Source organism: Phasianus colchicus, chromosome 11, assembly GCF_987193195.1.
Source record: "Phasianus colchicus chromosome 11, bPhaCol1.hap1.1, whole genome shotgun sequence".
Lineage (NCBI taxonomy): Eukaryota > Metazoa > Chordata > Aves > Galliformes > Phasianidae > Phasianus > Phasianus colchicus.
Window position 1 is genome coordinate 9,144,027 of NC_143446.1, and position 13,266 is coordinate 9,157,292.

General features: G+C 34.7%; 1 protein-coding gene across 2 annotated transcripts in view; it reads right to left on the reverse strand.

Annotated features, from left to right (window-relative positions):
- Positions 1-13,266, reverse strand: part of ERC2 (ELKS/RAB6-interacting/CAST family member 2) — a 429,234-nt gene that overhangs the window by 325,698 nt on the left and 90,270 nt on the right. For both annotated transcript variants that reach the window (XM_031609751.2, XM_090148181.1), the window contains exons 4-5: positions 12,429-12,503; positions 4,812-4,967 (exon numbers count right to left, since the gene is read on the reverse strand). In XM_031609751.2, coding sequence (XP_031465611.2) covers positions 4,812-4,967; positions 12,429-12,503 — 231 coding nt within the window. The remainder of the gene's footprint in view (positions 1-4,811; positions 4,968-12,428; positions 12,504-13,266) is intronic.

The following is a 13,266-nucleotide window of genomic DNA, read 5'->3' on the forward strand; positions in this document are numbered from 1 at the left end:
ATTCAAGTTTCATTTCTGCAATGATAATAGAAGTGCTATAACAGTGTTTTTTATTCTCTTAACTCAGTTGCATCCCAACAGACATTTGGAAGCAAGAAATCTAGAAGGGCTAGATAGGTTATTCAAAAGGAAAGAATAATGAAAAATATATATGTATTCACATGTAAGTATGTATATCCATATGTTGATCTCACTAAGCTTTAATTCTAAAGATTCACAGATTAAATACTGCATAGTGGAGTCACTGGAAATATTTTCTGCTGATCAAACTATTTCTTTTATATTTAGTTATGCATTTTTCTACATTTTGTTTTGTTACATATTAAATAAAAATACTATTTCTTCCAAAAATATTTTCCATATGCATGACAATACATTTATTCCTTATTTCTCTCCATAAATCTCAGTAGATCTGCATACCTGGTTAAGGTACTTGGCCAGCCAACCCTGAGCTACTGTATGAAATCAAGAATCCATGTAAGAATTAAAAACAATCATTAATCATCTTCACAATCTTGAAATATCAAAATAAGAAAAGCAGCATACAAAAAATAATAATAATTAAAAAAACAGATGTCAAGAAAATATTAAAAAGGGCAGTTAGGAAACTGCAAGAGAGAAAATTCTCTTGAAAGCAAACCACCTTCTTCCATCCCTTGCCAGAACATGTTAGCAAGTATGGAAACTGAGACAAAAACGTACATGAAATGAACAATGGGAAAATCTGTCTACAGTATATGAAGACAAAAAATAGATCTGTAGCCAACTTGAATTACATCACATGCATTATATGAGACCCACATGAACATCAGAAACACTTAATCCTCCTAGAAACTCTTCCCACTTTTTTCCAGGACACAACCCACACTCTGAGAAATAATCAACCCCTTTCCAAAAGGGGTTTTCATCACAGGCATGTTCTTTGTGTTTCAGAAACAGAATTTGTTCTTTCATTCTGGCTACAAGACCCAGAAATAGCCAGAAGTTTAAAAATTGGCTATAACTCTCAAAAAAAAAAATCTGTGGTAAATAATTATTCCTTTGGCTGATGTTTAATTAAAGTATAAAGATGAAAATGTACTAAAACTTCAATTTTAAAAATGATGTATCAAAAATATCAAAGGCATAGGAAAAAAACACATTACTTTTAAAGATAAGTTTTTACTTCTGGGTATATTCACTTTCTAAAAGCCCTGCAGAAACTATTAGTCTGTAAAAAAAAAAAAAAAACTCAAACGGCCTGAAGCCATTTTCTTTCCTGCAGATGTGCATACATTTTCACTTTGTTATAATAAGTGGTATAGAATATCAACAGTCATGATTCAGTGAAATCTTCCAATAAAAAAAAGAAAGTGAGAACATTTCTGTACTTTATAAAGACCACAATGAAAAGAAAAGTCTACGCACTACAGCATTCACAGAACTCTGATCATGACCTTCCCATTTCATGTATTTAATTTGCCTGTCACCACTTTTTCTATGTTGCCCCCTATGACTGTTTCACGTCCTTTGCTGACACCCTCATTCCTTCGCCTTCCGTCTCAAGTAATAATTGTCATTTCCTTAGATACTAGCTTTTCCATAAAATTGTTATCCTTTTTCTTATATTATTGATTTACATACCAAAAGTCTTGTGACATTACATAGAGAAAAAAGCAAGCAAACAAAAACAATCAGAGCATTTTCCTTGAATACTGCATAGCTTAAAATCGAAGGCCTAAATCTTTAAGTCAATAATCCAATTAAATGAAACAATGCTAATTTATATATCGTAGGAGTTTGGTTTTATGTGACAAATGATACCTGCTTTTTAAAATGAAGAAATTAAGTGAAAGAATAGTGCAAGTGAGGTGAAGTGGCTGCATAAGGTAAATTAGACATTTATCTGTAGTTTCTAAAGTCTGTATTATGCAAGCCCTTGTTTTTGGTGTAAAGCGATATTTTTTTGGGGGGGGGAGGGGAGGATTGGTTTGGGTTTCTTGGTGCATTACTTAGAGGTTTGTTTGTTTGTTTTTTTATGTTTTTATAACAGATCCAGATCTGTCTCAAAAAAAACGATGCAATTTTTTCTAGTATACTTCTTTTACAGTATCACCTAGAAATTCTTCTTTCAAATAGCATAAAAAGTAATTACACATATATGCTAATTACAAAGAGCTTGTTATAGTTCACTTTAACAATTCTTAAAACTCAGCTCTAATATGCTAAAGCAGAACTGAACTGTCACTAGATTTTCCTACTCGTTCCTGTAAAGAACATGAGAACTCCAAAAGTCAGAGAATTAGAGTTTAAACTCTTGCCTGTAAAATTCATGAATATTTCTTTTAATATTTGACTGATGGGGGAAATGCAAAAATGCATATTGTACTACTTGTTTTCCTTAAATCCTTATTAGGGATATTGAAACGTCATATCCTTAATGCAAGTAATGGTAATACTCATCCATTCAAACACAGACAAAGTAGAGCAACATTAACTGGACAAGAAAAAAACGCAAAGCAAGTTTTCCCATTTCTATAATTTTCTATTTCACAGCAAGTCAAAATTTAAGCTATAATAATTGGGAAGATTAATTATTAAAAGTTATTAAAATTATTAAAGAAACTATCTCCAATATTCTCTGTCATTCATGTACAATAAATAAAATTCTATATTGGCCTCCATTTAACACCTTCCCATTTAATAAAATCAATAGCTATAAAGCAAGTTATATTTCAAGAACAAATGCCTTCACACTATTAAGAGCCTTATAAGCACCTAAGAATGCTAACTGTGAAGAGAGTTTTGTTCCGTTCTTTGCCATCAATCAGGAATTCTTAATCAGAATTTATCAACAATCTCTCATTAAATAGATTGAGTATAAGGTTTGTTTGCTGACAACTACATAAATATTTTTCCACCTTGAATCATTCCAAGATGAATGATAAAAATAATATCTTCTGCTACAAATCCCTATTTTAAGTAGTAAGGACTGGTGAAAGAAAACAGACAAAATTTCATCAGAATGTGACATTCATCAAAGATCAGAAGATTGTGAAAAAGCATCTTTAACAATCTTCTCATTCATATGTTTTCTGCATCACAGAAACCTCTACTGAACCTCTTCATCTCCAAGATATTAGAAAATTAACAAAATAATAGACATTTTACAATATTTTTAATCAGTTGATTTGCTGAGATGTTTTAGGAGTTTTATAGTAAATTACTAAAACTGAATTGCTTCAAATTTAACCAGAACTTTAGCTACTCTTAAGCTACTGAGCTACTTTTTTGAACTTAAAAAATACATCATTTGAGTTTTCAGCATTTTGGGTTTTTGTTTATTTTTATAAAATTGGATTATTTCTACATGAGTACTAAAGCTTCCATTTCCTCAGTAGTGTAAATCCAAATAAGTTAAAATATGCCCAGATGTCCCAAGAAAGCATAATCTCCTATGATATAGTTTAAAAGATTCATAGAATTCAACAAGTCTTCATCAGTGACAGAGAGCAATCGAGTATCTGCTTGACTGCAGGTTTGCTGATGACACCAAGCTGTGAGTGTATTTGATACAATAGAAGGAAGGGACGCCACCCAAAGGGACCTGCAGAAGCTTGAAAAGTGGGCTCATGGGAATCTAATGAGATTCAAGAAGTCCAAATGTAAGATGTTGCACATGGGTCGAGTCAATCTCAGACATGACAACAGACTGGGAGAACTTGGGAGTTCTGGTGGATGAAAAAGCTAGACAAGAGCCAGCAGTGTGTACTTGCAGCCCCAAAGGGAAAGACAGGTGATTGTTCCCCTCTGCTCTGCCATTGTGACGGCCCGTCTGGAATACCACATCTACAAGAAAAATGTAGAGCTGTTCGAGTAGGATGAGAAGAGAGACAAGAAGATGATCAGAGGGCTGGAGCTACTACCAAAACCTAACTTTGTTTATATGAGTAGCTGTAGTATCAGCTTCCATCTCCATATTTTAAGCAAGAGCCATAATTCATTATTTTATTATTTCATGAACAAAATGTTCAAGGTGGAGGGTTAGGAATGAACCAATATGAAAGCTAACATTATGTATAATATACTACAATTTTAAGGCAATTAGAAAAACCATCAGAAATGTAGTATTAGAACTCACAAGAAAGTGTATTTGGAAAGAATTCATCTTTACTTAGAAAGCAGCTGAATAGGTTGAAATTAAAGGAGGTAAAGCGTCCAGGCAGAATAAGAATTTAGACATTAAGCTTTATTTCTGATGTATTGTAAAATAATCGTGAGGCTTTTACCAAGAAAATGTGTATTCCATCACAACGTACTTACTCTCTGATTGTTGTCAGCCCAATTACCTATGTACAATGATTTGAAATAAAGGGTACATTGTATGAACAAAGTCATTAAACTGTAAGTTTTTAAAATACAAAAAAAAAACCCTCAATTTCATATAATCTAAGGAGCAGCAGTCCTTATTGTAAAACTTCTATCAAATATAAAAGCACAAATAAAATTGTTCCAAAATGCTGCAAATCAAAATCATGAAATAATTCAAAAAGCCAGCACTAAAACATACAAAATAAAGGGAAAAGGGAACATGGTGTAAAAACTAACAATTGCAATTGTCTCAGCAGGAGTACTGGAATAGACTCATCCTTACCTCTCGTAAGTTAAAAAATACATGAATTTTTTATTTCACTGAAATACTTCATTCTTCTACAGTGACAGTACCACATAGCAGAGAATTGCCAATAGAAGACATGCTAGTGCTGGAAAGGGTCTAGTTAAAACTTTTGTTCACATTATTTAAACAATGTTAAGATATTAATAGATTTTACCTTATTTTTCATGAACTTCGAGTGACTCTTGTAAACTTCTATTTGTTTGATTTCTTCTTCTCGATCCTCTGTATTCAGAACTCCATTTGTCTTTAACATCTGTATTTCATCTTCAAGGTCTCTTATATTGCGCTCAAGTGAAGCTATTTTTGTATCCTATATTATACAAAAAAAGAATATTGAAAATGATATGAATCTTGTATTTAAGACATAACAAAATTATTTCTGTTCTTACAGAAATAACAAATAATAAGACTGTAAAAATAGCTAGTAAAAATACAGATTGCATATACATTGTCATAAACCATGAGTAATTCCACTGAAATCAGTTTAAAGTAATATAGATTTTACATCTCTTTCATTAAAAAAAAAAAAAAACACACACACACCAGTACAATCCTACATTACATTGTAATGCCTGTAGAGAACACATCTTGGTTAGAACCATCTCTTCATTCATCCACAGTTAGGAATGAAGGGAGAATGGAAGAAACCCTTTATTTTGCACTTGCATATGGATGACATATCTTTATACCCCTAAGCACTTGGGCCTGGTTATTATTCCAAGCTCTTAAACACAAAGGCTAAATTTAGTCTAGAGAGGCTTGTCCATCAGAACTGCAGGAAGATAGGCCACTTCACTGTGTGAGCTGGCCTAAGGCAACTTGCAAGTTTCATCAGGGTTCGTACTTCTGCCTGCTGTCATCGGGAACAAAGATTGTTTCCTCACATAGTTTTCCTTCACCACATCACCAAGAGGAGATTTAGCACTTTTTATTATGAGTCTCAAAAATAAATAAACCCAAAAAACCACAAGCACTAAAAAATTCTGTATCACAGACAATAGTTGCCATGTGTGCCAGCACAGAAGTGACAGCATCCAGTGATTTTATTGATGTTGTTGCCAGTCATTTGGAAATTGAATAAATCTCTTCAGTGAGCGTCAGAAATATATCCGTATTAACAGAAAAGAAGAAAAAAAAACTATATGATTCCACCAACCAGGAGGACTACCAATTAGGACCAATACAGGACTTCCAGTGGTTTTAAGACAACTGGTTGACATCTTTGTAAGGCCACCCTCTTTGAAAAATCATGACAGAACTGTCAGAGATTCTTAACAACTAGAGAAAGGCAAACGTTGCGCTCATCTTAAGAAGAGACAAAAAGAATTAAACTAATTGAACAATAGGCACAGCTTCACTAGGGACCTTGGGAAGTCTTCCTGGACAATATTTTTCATCACATGAAGGCGAAGACATTTTGGAACAGTCGCTATCGATCTACCAATGGTAAATCATTCCTGACCAACCCAATTGCCTTTGTAGACAAAATGATTATGCTTGTGGATGAAGAATGAAAGGTGACTGTCATTAACCTCAGCTCTAGCAAGACTTTGGAAACAACTTCCCACAGCATTCTTGTGTCCAAAGTTATGGTCTGTATGGGTGATCAACTGGCAAGAAAAAAAAAAACAGTTTTATGATCACATTTAGAGCTGCTAATTGTTTGTTCTCTTCCTGGAAGAGTAATAAGGAGAATACCTTCAGGTCTGTGCTGGGACCTTTGGCATTAAGTATCTTTTTGATTTGATATGATAAAGCCTCAGGTATCTCTCTCATTACTCACACAGTGATTGTAGTACAGTGACCTTATGCCAGTCCGATTCCATTGACACATATACGTTCAGTGTCTTGCCAGTGAGTTGTACTAAGGAATTGAGCAACTCTAGTTATTAATGCCATCTTCAAAAATGCCTTTGCAATGCTATTAATTGTAGAAGCAGGTGGATGCATTTCCTACACATCCTTCTTACTTGCCTTTTCTGCACCATTCACAACCAAATCAATGTCAAGTAAAATTTGTAAGTCTTTATCAGATCTCATTCCTTTAATGCATGTGTAAAAAAAAATAAAATAAAATAAAAAGCCCCATTCCATAGAAAACATCAGAAAATCACCATACTATGACTGTAGCAAGCTACAGAACACAAACAAATCTCATTCACACTATTGAGACAAAAATTAGCAGAGGAAAACTGTGTTTCTTCCATGGAAAAACTATGTGATTGGATAGTTTTGTTCCATCACACAGTCAAAGCCACAGCAAACGAGTCAGTCTATTCTGATAGAGATCACATGCAAAGAGAACGGCTCAGAAATGGATAGCAGGATAAGAACTTGCTCACAGCTGTACAAAATGGTCACAAAATATTTTATATGCATCAGAATCCTGGTAAATATACATAGCCACTTATCATTTGGACAAACTGGTAATTCTGCAAATACACCAGAGAGGCTGCTGGTTTGCCCATCAAACCTGAAGGTCTTCCTGTCTGCACAACTGCTGGAAAGCAAGGAACATCACAGCTCGAGGACAGCACAGACAGCCTGGAGCTCCCACTGCTGCCACAGAGGTAGCTGGGTTGGTTTACAGGATGGACAGAAAGTCACATAGCTTTGCTTTCACTGAAAATTTTGACAGAATAGGCATATTCCCATAAAAATTTCCTGATTCCACTGAATCAGCATTTTCCCACAGTAAACTTCAATGGAAATATTTTCAGTCAGCTCTTGTTGTGGCACAGGGTCTGGCAAACTTTCAGGAACTGAAATAGAAACAGATGCCATACATTTCCTTCAAACCACTAAGACTTATCTGCATTAGCAGCATTCTAACAATCCAAGTTAGTCTGTTGAATCACAAAGAAGATTCCTTTGCAGCAATATTGTGAGACAGACTGGTATTAAGTGGTACTGACAAACATTTTCTGCACTCTACAATTATGCATCTTTTCAGTCAAGCCCCCTAAATCTCTGTTGATAAGACTATCCATTTCTTTAAGCAGTAACTGATGCTTCATCTGCTTTATTAAACAGTGTTGCAGACAATCTGCAGAAGAGGATAGAGTTTTATCTATCCTTGGCCTAGCAGAAGTTCATCTCTCTGGAACACAAACCTCAACTTGCTTTTGTCCTGATGCTAACAAAGAAAACAACATTTCACAATGCAAAGGAGAGTGCTACTACAGACGAGTTTCCATTCAGTAATGAGTCATGTTTCAACTTAACTTATAAATCCAATCCCTACCCCCCCCAAAAAAAAACTACAGTACATTTCCTGAATGCTTAGGAAAGGACAAGTAAGGCAAAACTTTTGTAAAAAATACAGCATACCAATCTTTTATTCTCTGAATTGGTAAGTAATGAATTGCTACACTTACACAATTTCAAATAGCAGATACATTTAACAAATTACGCCTGTGTTACTTGTAGGGCTTTCTACAAGGAATCAGCAGCAAATAAATGAAAAATCCCTTTTTCTAGAGCTTGCAAATAAATGCCAATATACACAAACTCTATATTCAGCTAGTCTTAATATAAACTCTTTCAAAGTAATATGGAGAATGCTGAGGTTTATTTCCAAAGACAAGGGAAAGTGAAAGATCATGCAGTCTTAAAAATAGGAGTATATTTCACTGCAAACATAACACACGTTTTCAGAACCAAATCCATACCTGAAATATCACAGCTGGATCAATACATAAAAGTGGCTCTTTCTGCAATTAAGGTAAACCATAAATATTTTGAATTACAGTTTGCTATTTTTAAAGACTTCAATTCTTGTTTCTAGATTATATAAGTTTCAGAATAGTCAATACTCTACAGTTAGGCTTCATGCCTCATCAGTAGGCATCTTATTTCTGACTTTCTCTCTCAGAATCACTGGTCTGGAAATATATGAAAAAGATATTCAAATTTTGACCTGATTAAGTTGTTCAGGAATACATCCACCAAGAATGAAATAATGAAAAATGTTTCCTTTCACTCTTTTTGATTGGTAAATGATTTTGAATGGTAAATGATTTGGATATGAATCATAATCAAAGATCCCAGCTATCTGGCATCTGCCTACAACCAAAATACAACAAAATTTGCATGGGTGCAATGTCAATTAAAGGAATGCATTTCAATACACCAGGTTTATTTTATGCTTAAGCAAACAAAGACTTAGGCATGAGAAAAAATATGTTATTTGATCATGTATATCTGTAGTCACAAAGTCGCAAGCAATAGTTGTAAAAAAAAAAAAAACCCTCGCCTGGCTTTCTGTGCAACTCAAGTAATAAAATCATATGAACGCTGTTAAATATTTATTTGCACCTTATGTTAGTGTATATTTGCTATCTCTAGCCTCAGAATGCTGTATTTTGTGATTTATTTATTTTCAGGCCTGGAGAGACCTCTTTTGTATAAAAGATATGTCATGTAGGTATACAGACTACAGTTTGATTTGTCTGCACAAAGCTAAACTCAAGTTATTCATTATAACACATCCGATAATCATTTTAAACATTCTGATGGCTCCTATCAGAACACTTCCCTGTTTATCAACACCTTATTTTTTAATCCACAGGCACTGAAAGAAAACAGCCTTTCAGTAGTGATGGTGCCTGAGCCAAATGTAACTGAACTCTGCCTACACTCCTTATAAAGCTCTTAGAGATGAGGCAGGGTGGAATTTGACCTTATTTTATAGAACACTTGTATAAAACACAACAAATATCAACTAGTATCCAACAGTGCCTCAACTTACTTAAAATTCTGTTCCATATTTAAACCAACTGTTATCCTCTGATATCCTTAGTTCTTAAACATCCTTAATCTACAAACAACTAAACCAGATCTTTCTTACATGCCTAATTGTCAGTAAAAATTCCAGTATATAATTCCTATTTCATGTCATCTGTACACCATAAGCAATATATCCAGAACTGCAGGCAACTGTTCAATAATTACTTGTGTAAGAGAAGTCTATGCTTTCCAATATATGAACTGACTAACCCAACAGCAACCTCCGCAACTGAGTTATTTGTATGAAAAGTATTCTTTAAAAGCTCTCAAAGTAGCTGTTAGCAACCAAGGTGCTGGAGAAGTGGAGGGATCATGTTTTCCAACCCCTCAGAGTCACAGAACTATAGCCAGGTCACATTCTGTTCTACCTTTAAGTTGCTTACATTCTTTTCCTTGCTCTCTGCCTTAGTTAGAAATCACCTGAGTTACTTATTTTGGAATGGATGAGAATAATTCACTGACTCTTTATGGTCTTTATAACATTATAGTGAGGAAAACCAGTCAGAATGCCTTTCCTAATTCATTCAGACTCAATACAACACTGTATATCAGTTAACACTCAAACTTCCCTGCTTGGGCCCTCTGCACAGGGCAGGGTACAGCCACGGTTTGCTATATTAGAGGGTAAGCTTCTCCCCCCTTCTACACTTAATGCTGCAGGGAAATCATTGCTTCAGTGCTTGATTATTTAAAGCAAATGTTCGGCTTCTTTGTTCTTGTGGGGTTTTTTTGTTTTCAAAACAAATGTTGTCTGGATCAAAACAATTGAAATTAACTTGCAAGCTTTCCAAAGCTGGAATTTGTAATGAAAACTGATTTTTAGACATGTGAATTTCAATATATTACATTTGTTCTCTTTTCAGTATTAGGCCTATTTTAGACCAATGCAATCCCAAAGCTGTGTATGGTCATAGCAAAAGAAAGACTTGTATGCCTCCAAGCCCAGAAGCAGTTCTGCATCATGACTGCAACCTCACTCCTGGCAAATGAAAGCTCTTCATGAACAGGCACTGGCAGAGTAGCTCTAACTATATCATTATATTTTGATATTGCAGATATGTCCCCATCCTGGCCCTTATTTCCTCATCCTTTCCAAAGAATTTTGGTACACAAAGCAGCATTGCAAATTATTTTGAAAACATAGATTTTACACTGTTGATCATCCACATGGAAGATCATAAACTATTCTAAACCCTCTATTTCAATATCCCCAAAGTTTTAAATTTGTAAGATAGAAAAATAATAGAAAAAAACTTGTTTCTCAGCCAGCTCCTTACTTTCTCACACTCATAAGATAACAAGATTTTGCAAAAAAACACACTTTAAATTTCATACAGACTTCTGAACTGCAATAAACATTGAAGGTCCAAGGGAAATGCATAAAAGAATATGGAATACTAAAATTGATGCACCTTTTCCATTGTTCATATAATCCAAGCTAATTGGATTATTTAAAAAGCAGATACAGCATTTGGAAAACACAGTTACTGTTATTACTGTGTGTTTACTGCACAGACATGCTGAACTCATTTGCTCATAACAGAAGTCACTGGCAAAGTGAGGCCTTTAATTTGCACTCCCTTTTAAGAAGACTGAAATTAAAGACCATCATTAGCGTGTTTCAGACAGCACTGCCAACTCACAAATTATCTTGTGTATGGTACTTTTCTTCAAGACAGATTCCAGATTCAGGGAATTATGTGAAAATATCAGTTTTCTCATTTCAAATAAGTTTTTTTTTTTCTCTGTTGTAGGAATAAAAGACAAAACATTTCAGTAATATTATACATCAAAAAGAGGAAATTGTGCTTATGAGTAAGATAGTTGTTTCATCACGTTTTGTTGCATCACTCCGCTGATGAAGTTAATACTTTCCTTAAGTTGGATGTAAAACAGTGACAAAACAACAATCAACAGGCATATTATTGGCCCTCCTGAAACTTTTTTTTTTTTTTTTTTTTTTTAAGTTGGTTGGTTGGTCTTGTTTTTGTTGTTGGGTTGGGAGGAGTGTTGTTTGCTTTGTTTTGCATTTTGATGTTGATTTTTGAGTCTTTTAAAAAGGAATAGTTCTCCTTACTCAAAACAAGCAATGCTGTGCCTGTTTTTTTAATCAAGTCTTATCAAGAAAACAAAATAAGGACAGTTCATTCTCAGCACTCATTTTAAACATTTCAGTAAGCTGTTGAGAAATTTGTAGAAAGAAGAACTGTCAGACTGGTTATAAAAGTAAAATAAAACCTACAAGTGAATTTTACTGACAAACAGAAGATAGATTACACAAAATTGAGTTAACATCCGAAATACACACCTCACCACCAACCAGTGCTTCTACTCTGACTTGGCTGTAGCTAGCACTGTCAGTCCTGGCAAATCACAAGTATGGTTTTCAAAAGAGAATACTTCTTTAATGCAGGGACAATATCCAATTCAACACCAAACACTCAGTAAATTATCAGCATAGATAAGAATAGCTGCCATTTGTAATGCTACCACATTCAGTTCTGTGAGTTCTCATGGCCTAAGTGTGTCTTCATTTACAGAGCTTTCTCACTATGATTCCACAGGATTTCACGGTGCTTAAAAATGCTTAAAATCATGTTCCAAAACCAAGCACACATTAAAGACAAATGCCATAACTCTGAATGCTGTCCACACTTCAGTTTTACTGCTGAACATGACATATGGTATATCTCTCAGGTCAGCTGAGGCTGGCTGTCCTGGCTGTATTCCCATCCTGCTACTTGCCCACCCCAATCCTCCTGTTGGGGGGAGCAGAGCAAGAAACAGAGAAAGCCCCAGTGCTGTGTTAGAATAGCTCAGCAATAACTAAAATATCAGAGTGTTAACAACACTGTTTTGATCACAAATCTGAAAGAGCACCTTGCAGGCTGCTGCGAGGAAAACTAACTCCACTCCAGCCAGAGCTAGTGCATGAGTTCAAGTTACTAAAAATAATGCAAAGGAAAACATGCAAACACTATACCTTCATTTCAATAACTGTTTGAAGAGCCTTCGTCTTTGCTGGCTCAGGCTGAAGCTGAGTTCTTCTATGTAATTCCTGTGGAGGAACACGATAGAAATAAGCCTGACGACTCATCTTTACATTATATTAATCAGTCATGAATGTATTGCAGGAAAACACTGATGATCAGAGCATGCAACTCTAAATGCTACAGGTGCTTCCCTCTCTGTAATCCCTCTAGCATCACTGCAGTTCCTATCTTATATTACAGTCAACTCTGCTGGCACATGCGCTATTACTGAAGCCCCTATCAATAATTAACGTCAACTGTGACAAAGCCAGCAAGTAATTTCTTAGTCCAAATACAATCCTGCTGTTTCTGCCCAGATATCAAAATTTAATCCACTCAGTTATGCTACTAAATCAAATGCATTTAAGAGTCACTCAGAATCTGGTACTGTTCTTTTCTTTTAGTTTATCTACTGATATCTGAAATAAGTCATTTAAAGACATTATATTTAAATTTGACATTTTAAAGATAGTAATTATGCAGTGGGTTGATGCAACACCCTCGAGTGCAGCTATTACATTTTGGTTTTCCCATTTTCATTTATTTTTTATGCATCTTACACCACATAAGAGGAAAATAGATTTTAATCATTACATAAGGCATACAGTTAAGAGAGTTAATGTCTACTGGTCTTTATAAAAAGTGAGGACAAAGATGGCATAATTCAGTCTTACAAAACATAGGAGCTGTACCTTTGCCTGAGGTATCTCAGTAAAAAGTTTGCACATCAATACAGAACAATGCAGAGTTGTCATGAAACGTCATCCTTTAAGAACCTCTACCTCTCAC